The 17,563-nt window shown below is 37.3% G+C and overlaps 1 protein-coding gene across 1 annotated transcript in view; it reads left to right on the top strand.

Annotated features, from left to right (window-relative positions):
* Positions 1-17,563, top strand: part of SCAPER (S-phase cyclin A associated protein in the ER) — a 478,259-nt gene that overhangs the window by 76,260 nt on the left and 384,436 nt on the right. Inside the window, 2 exon segments of the mRNA XM_047736200.1 lie at positions 1,882-1,998; positions 6,322-6,482. Of these exon segments, the coding sequence (XP_047592156.1) occupies positions 1,882-1,998; positions 6,322-6,482 (278 nt within the window).

The raw sequence follows: 17,563 nt of genomic DNA, 5'->3' as shown, positions 1-17,563 counted from the left end.
AAAGTTACCAACCTGCTAATCCCGAAGAAGAAATTTATTTTTTATTTTATATATTTTTTAAGATTTATTTATTTGAGAGAGAGGTTGAGCATAAGCAGGGTCAGGGCAGAAGGAAATTGAGAGAAGCAGATTCCCCACTGAGCATGGAGCCATCAGAAGGCTTGATCTCAGAACCCCAAGATATGACCTGAGCCAAAATCAGGAGTCAGACGCTTAAATGACTGAGTCACCCAGGCACTCTCCCAAAGAAGAAATTTAAATAGCTAATAAAAAAAAGCTCAGCCTCACTAGTAATGATAATAAAAATATATGATTTTTTTAAAAACAAAAAAAATTTTGCTAATGAATTTTTTTAAAAACACACCATTATTGAAATTTTTGTAAGAAAAAGACCTCGTGACTTTAGAGATTTTCTCTCCCTTCCCCTCTGCCCGTCCCACCACTCATGCTCTCCCCCACCAAATAACTAGATAAATCAATAAAAAACTATTAAAAAAAGAAAAAGAAAACTTCTCACAAAACCAAAACTCTAGCATAGGAGTCAGCGAACTCTTCCTATAAAGTGTCAGGTAGTAATTTTTTTACTTTGCAAGCAATGCCATCTCTTTCATAAGCCACTGAAATTTCTAAAACAAGATCCTAACTGTTGGCAAGGTTCAAGGGAAATGGGCACTTTTCATCTAGTAGAGGTGTAATTTGTTAGAACCTTTCTGAAAGGTGATTTGAAAATTAATTTAGACTTTATTTGGATAATCTTTTATCTTAATTTCTTGTTTTCTAACGACCAATACCACTTTTTTTTTTAGAGAGGGGTAGAGAAAGATAGAGATTGGGGAGGAGCAGAGGGAGAGTGGGGGAGAGAATCTCAAGTAGGCTCAATGCCCAGCGTGGAGCCTATGTAGGGCTTGATCTCACAACCCTGAGATCATGACCTGAGCTGAAATCATGAGTCAAATAAACCAGCTGAGCCATGCAGGTGCCCCATCAGATACTACTTTTTAATGTGAGAAAAAAAATCACAACCACTAGATTGAATGGAAGGTAAGAGGGAAGGAGATTCTGGGGAGTTATGGAGGGTTGTGCTGAGGCCATTAGGAATATAGGAAAACGCTACTAGAGGAAAACAGTTTATTTATTTATTTATTTTTTTAAGATTTTATTTGTCAGAAAGAGAGAAAGAGTGAGAGAAAGAGCACAAGCAGGTAGAGCAGCAGGCAGAGGGAGAAGCAGGCTCTCTGCTAAGCAAGGAATCTGATGTGGGACTCATTCCCAGGACCCTGGGATCATGACCTGAGTGCTTAAACCGACCGAGCCACTCAGGTATCCCTGGAAAACAGTTTAGTAAAGATTGTGCATCCTGTCAAAGTTCTGGGGCCAGTGAAGAAGTTAGCTTTACCAGCAAAGAGCAAGGAAATGTTTACACTCCCACTCTCATGTAGAGGAAAGGAGACTTCATATTTTCTTGTGTATTCTTCATTTAACCCTCGAAACTGTTTTTCTGTCCTGTTCTGCAACTCAGTTTTCCAGGTAGTAGACACAAGTTGATTTTTATAAGTAGCCTGATTTAGTACAATTGTCTTTTACATATGTTTTTAGCTGAGTATGTGGAGGCTTTTAAAATGTAAATAGTATATCTCATGTCTTTGTAAACCCATGGCTTTTTTAGAGAAATAGGGTTATGTTGGTGTGCTGCAGTGGGTAGAAAATCCTGGACCATGCATCATCTGTGTGGTTTATTGGGTAATATGGTAAACTTTCTGGTGACTCTAGGGAAAATTTGTGACCTGGTTATGTTTTCACCCACCAACGACAAAGGGAAAATACTAGGTTTTTCTTTTTATTCTCTGTTAATTTAATGTCTTCTATGTTTTGAATTGACAGACCAACTTCTTTGGCTTGGGAAGTAAAGAAGATGTCTCCAGGACGTCACGTGATTCCAAGTCCATCGACAGATAGAATAAGCGTAACATCAAATGCTCGAAGAAGCTTAAATTTTGGGTGAGATGAACTAAAAAAAACTGACTTGGATTACAGTTAATTATTTTCTATGAATAATACAGTATTATAAACTGATATTCCACATAAAAAATCCATGTATATGTTTGTTATGTGTTTGAAATTTTTCGAATAAAAAAAATCCAAGAGAATAAAATTTAGCTTTTAGGAAATGTAATATATTCAAATATAGTTAGGATCCAGAAATTAAAACCCATAAACATATGTCATGCTAAATGATTCATAACATGAATTAGCAATTTCTTTTACAACAAAAGATCTAAATATATATCATAAGCTGTGTTACTGTCATGAAAATTGTATCTTTATGCATTGTAATCCCATCAATGCAGTTTTATAATTATTGTTTTATGTGGTTATATTTTAAATCAGATAGAAAAAAGTTATAAACGAAAAATACATTTATATATTTTTTGTATTTACCTGTGTAGTTACTTTTACTAGTGTTCTTTATATCTTCATGTAGATTCCGGTTGTCTAGTGTCCTCACATTTCGGCCTGAAGGACTCCCTTCAGTATGTCTTGTTGGGCGGGTCTACTACTGACAGTTTTTCTTGGTTTTTGTTTTTCTGAGAATATCTTAATTTGTCCTTCGGTTTTGGAAGGATAGTTTTGTAGTACATTGAATTCTTGGTTGAAAGTCTTTTTCTTTTAGGAGTTTGAACATGTCTTATTACTTCCTTCTTAATTTTTAAAAATTTCTTTTTATTTTTTTAAAGATTTATTTATTTATTTGAGAGAGGGAGAGAGAGAATGAGCAGGAGGGGCAGAGGAAGAAAGAATCTCAAGCAGACTTCATGCTGAGTGTGGATCCTGACTTGGGGCTCAGTCTCACAACCCTGAGATCATGATCTGAGCTGAAACTGAGTTGGATGCTCAACTGACTGTGCCACCCAGGCCACCCCCCTCACTTTCTTCTGACTCCCATGGTTTCTGATGAGAAAGCAACGGTTATTCTTAGGGATCCATTTTGAGATGCCTCACTTTTCTCTTGCTGTTTTCATGATTCTATCTTTGTCTTTGAATAGTTTGTGATGTAGGTCTCTGAGTTTATCCTATTTAGAGTTCATTTAACCTTTTGGATGAATAGATGAATGTTTTTCATCAAATTTGGAAAGTTTTTGTCCATTTCTGCAAATATCCTGCAAATATTCTTTCCTGGGAATCCCTCTATACCGATTTGGGATTTGTGATGGTGTTACACAGGTCTTGGAGGTTCTGTTTTTCTGCCTTCTTTTTTCATTCTGTTTCTCAGATAATCTCAATTGTCCTCTCTTCAGGTTTGCTGATTGTTTATTTTACTAGCTCAAATCTGCTGTTGAGCCCCTCTGGTGAATTTTTCATTGCGGTTACTAATATTTTCAACTCCTGAATATCTGTGTAGTACTTTTTTATATTTATTTTCTCTTTATTAATACTATAGTTGGTGAAACATTGTTTGCATACTTTAGTTTTTAGATACAATTTTCTTCTGTTCTTTAGTATCCTTTGAAGATAATTATAGTACCTGATTTAAAGTCTGTCTAGGAAGCCCAATGTCTGGGTTTCCTTGAGGACGGTTTCAGTTACTGTTCTTTTACTGTGTGTATGAATGTGTCATACCTTCCTGTTTTTTGCATGTCATGTGACTTTTTGTTGTTGTTGAAACTGAATATTTTAAGTAATTTGGCAGCTTTGGAGATCAGATTGCTGCCTCTTCAGGATTTGTTGTTGTGGCTGCTTTGTGGTGGTGATATTGTTACTGTTCAAAAACTCTGTTGAACTAGTTTTCTGCAGTCTGTTTTCTTTGTCATGTGCAGTCACTAAAGTTTCTACTTGATTTGATGAAAGTTTCCTAGTTCTGTGTATATGTTGTACATACCTTCAGTGCTCTAGCATTCACTTCCGGCCTCCTCATAGCCTCAAGATTAGTTAGAAGTGAGGTGTTAGGGCCTTCTCAGATCTTTCTGGGGCATGCACAGAACCCTCACTTCTGTGTGGCCGTCTTGATTTTCAGGAACATGTAGGAGCTTTTCAAAGCCCCCTGTGACCATTCCATTCTCCAGATTTTCCTTTAAAGATTTTTTGTTTAGGCCCTTGTTTGCCCCAAGCGTTACAGCAACTTTTGGCAGCTCTAATGTTAAACAGCCCTCACTGTTGTTTTCCTTAAATGTCCCTGGGGAAATCTGTTTTTTAAGACACAGTTTTGTTTGGACTCTTAATTCTTTAAAGTGACTCTTAATACTGGATGTGTAATAGAGGGGTGGTAAATAGTTTGCTCTGTCAGTTCTCTTTCCTCTGTTAAAACCTAACCTTTCTTAATTGCTTTTTATCCTCACTCCAACCCTGTCACTGTCATCTTCATCTCTTGTTACTGCTGAACCTCGCATCTACTTGTGTTATTATTACATTTGCCATGTAGTACAACCTTTTTAATGTTTCTTTTTTGTACTCATACTAGGATCTTTAACACAAATTCTTGTCATATCTTCTGTATCCCAAGCACCTAAGATTGTACCTGGCATTTAGTAAAAGCTCATTAAGGTTACTAGGTAGAACCAAATTTTTGCTTTCAGCTGAGATTATTGAATAGTATTTCCTCAGGTGAAGGTTAATGGATTTTGGAAACTTAGAGTAATTGTACTTTAATGGAATAGGAGAAAGGTATATAAGCAAACAAAACCAAATAATTGTATCTTCAAGCAACATTTTAAGGGATGTATTTATATTATGTATTCCATTGGTCTGTGGCTCAGAATGTTGTATAATACATGTTTTCTTTTAACATTGGAAGCCTTTAATGCATGCATGGTAGAAGTTCTTGCACTGATCTCCATATAATCATATTGTTGGATTAAATGGCATTCTTTATTATCAATGTAAACCCTGTTTTTTTCAGTGTGCTGAAAAATTGTGGTTCATAGTCTACTTTTAAATTATCTACTCACTTTTCTCCTACTAGTTGAGTTAAATGTTTACTCAGAATATAAACTAAACTAAACTTGCTTATTTAAAAGTTTCTTCGTTATTTTAACTCATAATTTAAATATTAAATAAAACAGTTAAGTATGATACAGAAAGAGTCATTGTTTCTGTGAAAACTTAAAGTTCTTAGAAAGCTTTGATAAAGGTGAACTATTAAAGTTTTGCTGTCAAAAGATTGGGGAAAATATTGTCAAAGTTGAGGAGCATTATTCACTTAGAATGTTTAATAGGTGTCACTAAATTCTCACTTCATTTTAAAGAGACCGAAATTGAATATTACCAATGAGGCATTATACTTGTGCATGGTTCATGTAAGAAATGTACACAAAGAGAAAGCCTGTTTTGATAGTATCTCTGTCAATAGATTGACAAGTTAATGCACATTTATATTATTTAAAGATAGGAGTTTTTAAATCGAAATAAAATAAATGTCTAAATTGAAATAAAATATGTATTTTATAAGGTTCCCCATTTAACTGAAATTTTCTTTTAAACTGAATTAATGAGAGCTTTTATATTATCCCTGTTCTCGTACAATATGTTGTACTATATTGAATTAATGAAGTATTAGACCAACATAAATTTATGACTGTATTTGACTTCAGTTGCTCTGGTTGTATGGTACTCCATATATGTGGATATACACACCCAATTTATTTAGAATTTAAATATATTAAGTATATATTTAAGATTGTAGCTTTTTTGGGGTGAAGTTGAAATAATTTTGAACTGTGCTAAATTTCATTTAAATAAACATGATGTAAATAACAGTGATAGAAACGTGACATATAACCAAATGAGTGGGGAATAATATGTTACACTGCTTTTTTATTTGGAAATAGCCCAAGTTCTTTTTTTTTTTTTATCATGCATATTGCATTTGTTCTTATTGGCTGCATAATATTTCATGGTATTTTTTCACTTTTAAATTTTTTTCAAATTTTTAAATTTTTTACAATGTAAATATTAAATATTCAATATGTAAATATTAAACAACACACTGCTGCACAAGCAGTGGACCAAATAAGAAATCAAGTGGCAAATCAAAATATGTCTCAAAGAAAAAGAAAACACAACATTCCAAAAACCTATGGGATGTGGCAAAAGTAGATGTTAGAGTGAAATTTATTCTATAAATGCTTGTATTAAAAAAATAATTAAAACAAATAAATTATATCACAAGGAATTAGAAAAAAAAGATCCTTAGCTGAAATTTAGTAGAGGAAGGAAATAACAAAGAAAAATCAGAAAAAGAGACCCAAAATAATATTAAGTATATATTTAAATTTTAAAAATTTTAGCTTTTATATTTGATTTATTAATGCAGAATTTTCTCCATAGGGGTTCACCTGGCACAGTGGCTGCTCCCCGTCTGGCTCCTACAGGTGTTAGTTGGGCTGACAAAGTAAAGGCTCATCATACCGGCTCTCCTGCTGCTTCAGATGTAGTTCCTGCCCAATCATGCCCACCAATGACTGTGCAGAAGACTTCTCGCAAAAATGGCAAGTGACTTTTTTTGTTTTTGTTTTTTTCATGAAGAGAGAGTGTTTCTTAAGCAGGCTCCATGCCCAGCATGGATCCTGAAGCAGGCTTGATCTTATAATCCTGCAATCATGACCTGAACTGAAATCAAGAGTCAGATACTTAACTGACTGAGTGCTCCCAAAATGGCAAATGACTTTGAATCAATCTTTTTATATAGTAGACAGGTAGAAGCATATGGAGTTTTATATATTTTACCTGAAACTGATGCTAATATCATTACATATTTATCTTTTTGCATCATTCATGTGATATTAATTTGCCTTAAAATAATCTTAATAAAGTAATCTTAAAAACTGTCTGAAAGCTTATGCAGATCATTCTAATCTCAGGGTTGCTCTGTGTAAACTTTAAGAGAATCATTCTTTTGTCAATTCATTTATGAAATCTTTATAACTCTTTTTTGACTTAAAATAGAAAAAAATTGACTGCTAATTCATTCTCTAGGCAGTGTACACTTTTAAGTAGCATGTCACCATTTCATTTCATTTATATTTGAGTATTATTTTGGCACTAAAATCATACTCAGTTTATCTTTGCTTACACATTTGTTTTCTATACCATGAAAATAATTACGGAGCACAAATAAATAGGGCTGTTATACCGAGGGCCTGTTTATTGCATAAGAATTTCCTTCATGGACTTTGACAACAATGGTAAAACCTAGAGTATACAGTGGAGAAGCAGAGGTCATAGGAAGGAATTTTAAGTGGACATTAAATAGTATCAGCCTTGATTTGGGAAGATAAATTTGTTGCTACAATGGGGAGGATGGGTACCAAGAGGAAGCAACTAACCATGATGGGTACCCTAGTGAGCAGTCTCACTAGGGAGTGGGATTCTTATTCAAAAAGAGAAGTAATGAAAATGAGAACATACCAAATCTAACCAGAATCTCCTTTGGAACATAGACATTATCTTTTCTCTCTTAGCTCAAAATTGTCTGAACTTAGAATATAAAAAGCCAAAACTGATTATCTAATGTAAAAAAAAAATTCTTTTCTTTCATAAAGTATTTTTATATAGAAATCCAGAGTGAATTTTTTTAATTTTACACATTTGCTAAGTTTAAGTTGTGCTAACTTCTGATATATAGAAATGTGTATCCACATAACTGTATATTTATATGTATAAAAATATACACAAACATAATTCATATCTGTAGTAATATTTTGAGTTTACCTCTGGAATTAATTTCATTTTGTGTCAGATATTTCATCTTTTACTATAAGCCTAATCTGTTCATGAGCATCTTTAGTCCATCTGAGGTAAGGAATATAATCCTGGGTAGGAGAGGGATATGGTGGTAGGATGGTCAGAACTGCATTTAGCCCATACAGGGTGCCTTGGAGCCACGTCATCTGAGTAGATACAGCCTTACACCAATTAACTTGGCTTGGTGAGTGGACCCTGGCAGGATTTCAGCTTTTATTCACAGTCTTAGCCAGGTACTCTTGTAGACACTACCTACATATAGGTGGCAATCCTGGAGGGGGCTGCTCAGTGGTGGTACAAGCAGAAATTGATTAGGCCACCCTTGTAACAGCTTTACTTCTTGCTCTAAAAGACTGATTTAATTTGTCTGGCTGAGTTTGGTCAGATAGGGGGTCCATTCTTCCAACCACTTCAGTTGATTTAGTTGAAGAGGGAGATCTTGATGGGAGATCATTTTCATGTTCAAGTGTGCACATGGCTATGCAGCATCCATTTGGACTTTAAAGGCTCAATCTTAGGAAATAACCCAGTATTCATTCTTGACTCTTAAAAATTATGCTGCCAAGCTGGCAGTAGGTGAGCTATGTGATTTCTCTCTTTTAAGTGTCCTTAGTCTTGAAATACAAACCATAAGGAAAGCCTATTCCAAGACTAAGATGAATTCTTCACTTCCAGTGGGAGATCAAACCATTGTTCTTGGAGCCTTGGTTCGCCTGCCTTTAGCCCGGGGTAGTGCAGAGAGGCTGAGGGGAGGAGAGAGAGAAGAACCAGTGGGCAGTCTCCAGGCATGTTTTTGCTTCAGGCCCATGGGTCAGAGGACCAGAGCAGTGGACACCTTGAGCTGGGCCCCTTGGTGAGGTAGGTTCGCTGTGTCGATGCCCTGGAGGCTGGCTCTGAGGACTCTGCCAGGCCCTCCCACTCCATCTGTCACTACAGTGGTTGGGAGGCTGTTGGACCCCAGGGGCCACACTTTAGCACTGGGGGCTGCCTCCATCCCCCTCCAAGTGAATTTCTTATACTTCTATTGAGCCTTGGATTTTAGAATTATTACAATGAATTTACGTTACGAATTAAGGAGCACGCGGAGAGTACTGCTTTCTTTTTCTTTGATGAAAGATCCCTTTAGAGCTCCTTCGTTCAAAAAGAAATGTTTTATTGGACGTAACAAATTCATTGCCATCTTTACATTACAGATATTCTCTTTTCCATTTTGGCCTCAGTAAGTCGTGTTTGCCTTTTTTTTTTTTTTTTTTTTTTCAGCATAACAGTATTCATTATTTTTGCACCACACCCAGTGCTCATGCAATCCGTGCCCTCTACGATACCCACCACCTGGTGCCCCCAACCTCCCACCCCCCACCCCTTCAAAATTCTCAGATCGTTTTTCAGAGTCCATAGTCTCTCATGGTTCACCCCCCCTTCCAATTTCCCTCAACTCCCGTCTCCTCTCCATCTCCACATGTCCTCCATGTTATTTGTTATGCTCCACAAATAAGTGAAACCGTATGATAATTGACTCTCTCTGCTTGAATTATTTCACTCAGCATAATCTCTTCCAGTCCCGTCCATGTTGCTACAAAACTTGGGTATTCATCCTTTCTTTTTTCTTTTCTTTTTTTTTTTTTTACAGCTTTATAAACATATATTTTTATCCCCAGGGGTACAGGTCTTCGAATCGCCAGGTTTACACACTTCACAGCACTCACCATAGCACATACCCTCCCCAATATCCATAACCCCACCCCCCCCCCTCCCAACCCCCTCCCCCCATCAACCCTCAGTTTGTTTTGTGAGATTAAGAGTCACTTATGGTTTGTCTCCCTCCCAATCCCATCTTGTTTCATTTACTCTTCTCCTACCCCCTCAACCCCCCATGTTGCATCTCCTCTCCCTCATATCAGGGAGATCATATGATAGTTGTCTTTCTCCGATTGACTTATTTCGCTAAGCATGATACCCTCTAGTTCCATCCACGTCGTCGCAAATGACAAGATTTCATTTCTTTTGATGGCTGCATAGTATTCCATTGTGTATATATACCACATCTTCTTTATCCATTCGTCTGTTGATGCACATCTAGGTTCTTTCCGTAGTTTGGCTATTGTAGACATTGCGGCTATAAACATTCGGGTGCACGTGCCCCTTCGGATCACTACGTTTGTATCTTTAGGGTAAATACCCAGCAGTGCAATTGCTGGGTCATAGGGTAGTTCTATTTTCAACATTTTGAGGAACCTCCATGCTGTTTTCCAGAGTGGTTGCACCAGCTTGCATTCCCACCAACAGTGTAGGAGGGTTCCCCTTTCTCCACATCCTCGCCAGCATCTGTCATTTCCTGACTTGTTAATTTTAGCCATTCTGACTGGTGTGAGGTGATATCTCATGGTGGTTTTGATTTGTATTTCCTTGATGCCAAGTGATATGGAGCACTTTTTCATGTGTCTGTTGGCCATCTGGATGTCTTCTTTGCAGAAATGTCTGTTCATGTCCTCTGCCCATTTCTTGATTGGATTATTCTTTAGGTGTTGAGTTTGCTAAGTTCTTTATAGATTTTGGACACTAGCCCTTTATCTGATATGTCATTTGCAAATATCTTCTCCCATTCTGTCAGTTGTCTTTTGGTTTTGTTAACTGTTTCCTTTGCTGTGCAAAAGCTTTTGATCTTGATAAAATCCCAAAAGTTCATTTTTGCCCTTGCTTCCCTTGCCTTTGGTGATGTTCCTAGGAAGATGTTGCTGGGGCTGAGGTCGAAGAGGTTGCTGCCTGTGTTCTCCTCAAGGATTTTGATGGATTCCTTTCTCACATTGAGATCTTTCATCCACTTTGAGTCCATTTTCGTGTGTGGTGTAAGGAAATGATCCAATTTCATTTTTCTGCATGTGGCTGTCCAATTTTCCCAACACCATTTATTGAAGAGGCTGTCTTTTTTCCATTGGACATTCTTTCCTGCTTTGTCGAAGATGAGTTGACCATAGAGTTGAGGGTCCATTTCTGGGCTCTCTATTCTGTTCCATTGATCTATGTGTCTGTTTTTGTGCCAGTACCATGCTGTCTTGATGATGACAGCTTTGTAATAGAGCTTGAAGTCCGGAATTGTGATGCCACCAACTGTGGCTTTCTTTTTCAATATTCCTTTGGCTATTCGAGGTCTTTTCTGGTTTCATATAAATTTTAGGAATATTTGTTCCATTTCTTTGAAAAAAATGGATGGTACTTTGATAGGAACTGCATTAAATGTGTAGATTGCTTTAGGTAGCATAGACATTTTCACAATATTTATTCTTCCAATCCAGGAGCATGGAACATTTTTCCATTTCTTTGTGTCTTCCTCAATTTCTTTCATGAGTACTTTATAGTTTTCTGTGTATAGATACTTAGTCTCTTTGGTTAGGTTTATTCCTAGGTATCTTATAGTTTTGGGTGCAATTGTAAATGGGATGGACTCCTTAATTTCTCTTTCTTCTGTCTTCTTGTTGGTGTAGAGAAATGCAACTGATTTCTGTGCATTGATTTTATATCCTGACACTTTACTGAATTCCTGTACAAGTTCTAGCAGTTTTGGAGTGGAGTCTTTTGGGTTTTCCACATATAGTATCATATCATCTGCAAAGAGTGAAAGTTTGACTTCTTCTTTGCCGATTCGGATGCCTTTAATTTCCTTTTGTTGTCTGATTGCTGAGGCTAGGACTTCTAGTACTACGTTGAATAGCAGTGGTGATAACGGACATCCCTGCCGTGTTCCTGACCTTAGCGGAAAAGCTTTCAGTTTTTCTCCATTGAGAATGATATTTGCCGTGGGTTTTTCATAGATGGCTTTGATAATATTGAGGTATGTGCCCTCTATCCCTACACTTTGAAGAGTTTTGATCGGGAAGGGATGCTGTGCTTTGTCAAATGCTTTTTCAGCGTCTATGGAGAGTATCATATGGTTCTTGTTCTTTCTTTTATTAATGTGTTGTATCACATTGATTGATTTGTGGATGTTGAACCAACCTTGCAGCCCTGGAATAAATCCCACTTGGTCGTGGTGAATAATCCTTTTAATGTACTGTTGAATCCTATTGGCTAGTATTTTGGCGAGAATTTTTGCATCTGTGTTCATCAAGGATATTGGTCTGTAGTTCTCTTTTTTGATGGGATCCTTGTCTGGTTTTGGGATGAAGGTGATGCTGGCCTCATAAAATGAGTTTGGAAGTTTTCCTTCTATTTCTATTTTTTGGAACAGTTTCAGGAGAATAGGAATTAGTTCTTCTTTAAATGTTTGGTAGAATTCCCCCGGGAAGCCGTCTGGCCCTGGGCTTTTGTTATTTTGGAGATTTTTGATGACTGTTTCAATCTCCTTACTGGTTATGGGTCTGTTCAGGCTTTCTATTTCTTCCTGGTTCAGTTGTGGTAGTTTATATGTCTCTAGGAATGCATCCATTTCTTCCAGATTGTCAAATTTGTTGGCGTAGAGTTGCTCATAGTATGTTCTTATAATTGTCTGTATTTCGTTGGTGTTCGTTGTGATCTCTCCTCTTTCATTCATGATTTTATTTATTTGGGTCCTTTCTCTTTTCTTTTTGATAAGTCTGGCCAGGGGTTTATCAATCTTAATAATTCTTTCAAAGAACCAGCTCCTAGTTTCGTTGATTTGTTCTATTGTTTTTTTGGTTTCTATTTCATTGATTTCTGCTCTAATCTTTATGATTTCTCTTCTCCTGCTGGGTTTAGGGTTTCTTTCTTGTTCTTTCTCCAGCTCCTTTAGGTGTAGGGTTAGGTTGTGTACCTGAGACCTTTCTTGTTTCTTGAGAGAGGCTTGTACCGCTATATATTTTCCTCTCAGGACTGCCTTTGTTGTGTCCCACAGATTCTGAACGGTTGTGTTTTCATTATCATTTGTTTCCATAAATTTTTTCAATTCTTCTTTAATTTCCTGGTTGACCCATTCATTCTTTAGAAGGATGCTGTTTAGTCTCCCTGTATTTGGGTTCTTTCCAAATTTCCTCTTGTTATTGAGTTCTAGCTTTAGAGCATTGTGGTCTGAAAATATGCAGGGAATGATCCCAATCTTTTGATACCGGTTGAGACTTGATTTAGACCAAGAATGTGATCTATTCTGGAGAATGTTCCATGTGCACTAGAGAAGAATGTGCATTCTGTTGCTTTGGGATGAAAAGTTCTGAATATATCTGTGATGTCCATCTGGTCCAGTGTGTCATTTTAGGCCTTCATTTCCTTGTTGATCTTTTGCTTGGATGATCTGTCCATTTCAGTGAGGGGAGTGTTAAAATCCCCTACTATTATTGTATTCTTGTTGATGTCTTTCTTTGATTTTGTTATTAATTGGTTTATATAGTTGGCTGCTCCCACGTTAGGGGCATAGATATTTAAAATTGTTAGATCTTCTTGTTGGACAGTTCCTTTGAGTATGATAAAGTGTCCTTCCTCATCTCTTATTATAGTCTTTGGCTTCAAATCTAATTGATCTGATATAAGGATTGCCACTCCTGCTTTCTTCTGATGTCCATTAGCATGGTAAATTCTTTTCCACCCCCTCACTTTACACCTGGAGGTGTCTTCGGGGTTAAGATGAGTTTCTTGTAGGCAACATATAGTGGGTTTTGTTTTTTTTATCCATTCTGATACCCTGTGTCTTTTGATTGGGGCATTTAGTCCATCAACATTCAGGGTAAGTATTGAGAGATATGAATTTAGTGCCATTGTATTGCCTGTAAGGTGACTGTTATTGTATATTTTCTCTGTTTCTTTCTGATCTACTACTTTTAGGGTCTCTCTTTGCTTAGAGGACCCCTTTCAATATTTCCTGTAGAGCTGGTTTGGTATTTGCAAATTCTTTCAGTTTTTGTTTGTCCTGGAAGCTTTTAATCTCTCCTTCTATTTTCAATGATAGCCTAGCTGGATATAGTATTCTTGGCTGCATGTTTTTCTCGTTTAGTACTCTGAATATATCATGCCAGCTCTTTCTGGCCTGCCAGGTCTCTGTGGATAAGTCTGCTGCCAATCTAATATTTTTACCATTGTACATTACAGACTTCTTTTCCCGGGCTGCTTTCAGGATCTTTTCTTTGTCACGAAGACTTGTAAATTTTACTATTAGGTGATGGGGTGTGGACCTATTCTTATTGATTTTGAGGGGGGTTCTCTGAACCTCCTGGATTTTGATGCTTGTTCCCTTTGCCATTTTGGGGAAATTCTCTCCAATAATTCCTCAAACATACCTTCTGCTCCCCTCTCTGTTTCCTCTTCTTCTGGAATCCCAATTATTCTAATGTTGTTTCGTCTTATGGTGTCACTTATCTCTCGAATTCTTCCCTCGTGGTCCAGTAGCTGTTTTTCCCTCTTTTGCTCAGCTTCTTTATTCTCTGTCATTTGGTCTTCTATATCGCTGATTCTTTCTTCTGCCTCATTTTTCCTAGCAGTGAGAGCCTCCATTTTTGATTGCACCTCATTAATAGCTTTTTTTATTTCAACTTGGTTAGATTTTAGTTCTTTTATTTCTCCAGAAAGGGCTTTTATATCTCCTGAGAGGGTTGCTTTAATATCTTCCATGCCTTTTTCGAGCCCGGCTAGAACCTTGAGAATCGTCATTCTGAACTCTATATCTGACATATTACCAATGTCTGTATTGATTAGGTCCCTAGCCTTTGGTACTGCTTCTTGTTCTTTTTTTTGTTGTGAATTTTTCCGCCTTGTCATTTTGTCCAGATAAGAGTTTATGAAGGAGCAAGTAAAATACTAAAAGTGTGGCAACAACCCCAGGAAAATATGCTTTAGCCAAATCAGAAGAGATCCCAAATCGTGAGGGGGTGAAAGGGGATAAAAAGGGGTTCAGAAAGAAAAAAAAGAAAAAGAAACTATTAAAAACAGAAAGCCTATAAAAAATATAAAAAGGAAAAAAATATATATATATTAGATAAACTATTTAAAAAATGTTAAAAAAAATGGTAAAAGTTAAAAAAATTTAGCAGAAGAAGAGAAAAAAAAATGAAAAAGAAAAAAAAATTAAATTAACTGCAAGGCTAAAGAATCATGGGGAGAAAGCCATGAGTTCAATGCTTTGCTTTCTTCTCCTCTGGAATTCCGCCGCTCTACTTGGTATTGAAACTGCACTCCTGGGTAGGTGAACTTGGTCCTGGCTGGGTTTCTCGTTGATCTTCTGGAGGAGGGGCCTGTTGTAGTGATTCTCAAGCGTCTTTGCCCCAGGCGGAGTTGTACCGCCCTTACCCTTGGCCGGGCTGAGTAATCCGCTCGGGTTTGCTGGGTTTGCTTTCGGGAGCTTTTGTTCCTGTGCGCTTTCTGTAGAGTTCTGGAAGACGGGAATGAAGATGGCAGTCTCCCGGTCTCTGTCCATGAGGAGCCGAGAACCCGGGGCCCCACTCCTCAGTGCGCCCTCAGAGAACAGCGCCCAATGACTCCCGTCACCCTGGCTTCCTGCCGCGCTCCGAGCTGACCGAGCCTGCGACCGGTTCAAGGTAACCCCGAGCTGACAGTTACTCCTCGGCTCTGTCTCTGTAGCCGGCTTTCCTGTTCTAATATCGGTAAGCTCTGGGACACTCAGACACCCCCGATCCTTCTGTGACCCTGTGGGACCTGAGGCTGCGCTGACCCCGCCTGGGCTTCACCACAGTTAAGCCTCTGGAGCGATGTCCCTCAGCGGAACAGACTTTTAAAAGTCCTGCTTTTGTGCTCCGTTGCTCCGCCGCTCGCCGGGAGCCGGCCCCTCCCACCGCGGTCTATCTTCCGGTCGCTTTGGATTCACTTCTCCGCCAGTCCTACCTTTCAGATAGTGGTTGATTTTCTGTTTCTAGAATTGCTGTTCTTCTTCTCTTCAATCTCCCGTTGGATTTGTAGGTGTTTGCAATCCTTAGATAAGCTATCTAGCTGATCTCCCACTACCTGAAATCCTCTCAGCTGCTACTTCTCCGCCATCTTGACTCTATTTGATTGTGTTCAAGTTTTAAAGCATTGTGGTCTGAAAGTATGCAGGGAGTAATCCCAGTTTTACTGGTTGAGACCTGACTTGTGACCCAGTATGTGATCTGTTCTAGAGAATGTTCTATGTGCACTCGAGAAGAATGTGTATTTTGTTTGTTTAGGATGGAATGCTCTGAATATATCTGTGAAGTCCATCTGGTCCAGTGGGTCATCATTGCCCTTGTTTCCTTGTTGGTTTGCATAGATAGTCTGTCCATTGCTGTGAGTGGAGCGTTAGTGTCCCCTACTATTACTGTCTTATTATCCATGTGTTTCTTTAATTTTGTTATTAACTGGTGTATATAATTGGCTGCTCCCAATATAATGGCATGAATATTTACAATTGTTAGATCTTCTTGTTGGAGAAACCCTTTTATTATGATATTAGTGTCTTTTTTCCTGTCTTTTTTCCGTCTTCTGTTTAAAATCTAGTTTGATATAAAGATTCCTTTCCCAGCTTTCTTTTGAAGTCCACTAAAGGCAAATGGTCTAAATATTAAATTTTTGAAATTATAATTGCGTTTAAAATAATGCCCGAGTGTGTTAAGCTTAAAGTGATATACCTTCAATTTGAAAACAGAAAAGTCAAAAAAAGATGGGAAAAGATATTCCATACATGTCTTATTCAGATCAAAGGTGGTATTGCTTTATTACCAGACAAAATAGATACAGTAACCAAGAAACATTTTGGTTAAAAAACAAGAGAAATTGTTTTTTAATTTTTAAAGGAGTATTTTAACAGAATTGGAAAATAATTCTTAATTCCTAATATAACACATCTTTAAAACATATAAAGCAAAAACTAACATAACTGAAAGGAAAAATTAAAAAATGTATACTCTATGAGATTTTAAAATAACTGTCTCAACACTGACAGTACAAGTAAACAAAAAAAAACCAGGGTATCTAAACAATGTGATTAATGAACCTGATATAATTGATTTGTCTAACAAATAAGCTTTTTTTTTTTTTTTAAGATTTTATTTATTTATTTATTTGACAGAGAGATCACAAGCAGGCAGAGAGGCAGGCAGAGAGAGGAGGAAGCAGGCTCCCTGCTGAGCAGAGAGCCTGATGCGGGACTCGATCCCAGGACTCTGAGATCATGACCTGAGCTGAAGGCAGTGGCTTAACCCACTGAGCCACCCAGACGCCCAAGCTTTTTTTTTTTTTAAACAAATATGCTATTCTTTTCCTTTTTCTTTTGATCCTTCAACCTGGAAACTTTTTACTAACATGTCTTCTAGTCCACTGGTCCTCTATTCTGTATGTCTAATCTGTATTATCTTAAATATATTAATAATAGCTATTTTGAAAAGAGTGTGTCTGAAAATTAAAAATTCAAATATCTGGACTACCTGTGGGTTTGTTACTTTAAAAACATTTTTGGGGAGTTCTCAGGTATTTGAACCTTACTTTTTAAACATGCCTCATAATATTTAATTGAATGTTTAACATGGTGTATTTAAAATTATAGAGGCTGCTTTTAAAAATATTGTTGTTTTTCTTTTGGCAAGAAGATAGAGCTTAAGGAGTTTACCTTAATCCTTGAAGGTTTGGTTTGAGGTTTTATTAAATTTGATGTGTTTCAGTTTTGTCCTTATTCCTTTTGAGTCTTAACTGAAAATCTGGGGTGTTTGCCAAGACTACCACATTCCTGAATTCCTTACCACTCTATAGTTGATATAGTATCCGCTTAGTTTGTTAGCATTCCAGCTGCTGCTTTTTCCTGTGTATTATGGAGTCTTGGTGTGTATGTGCAAAGCGTAGTAGTTGTCAGACTCCTAAGGGAAGGCTAAATACAGTTCCTGCCTCTCCAAGACTTTTGCTCCTGAAGTCTCAGTTATTT

The sequence above is a fragment of the Lutra lutra genome, chromosome 7, assembly GCF_902655055.1.
Source record: "Lutra lutra chromosome 7, mLutLut1.2, whole genome shotgun sequence".
Classification (NCBI taxonomy): domain Eukaryota; kingdom Metazoa; phylum Chordata; class Mammalia; order Carnivora; family Mustelidae; genus Lutra; species Lutra lutra.
This window is presented reverse-complemented; position numbering and strand designations above follow the sequence as displayed.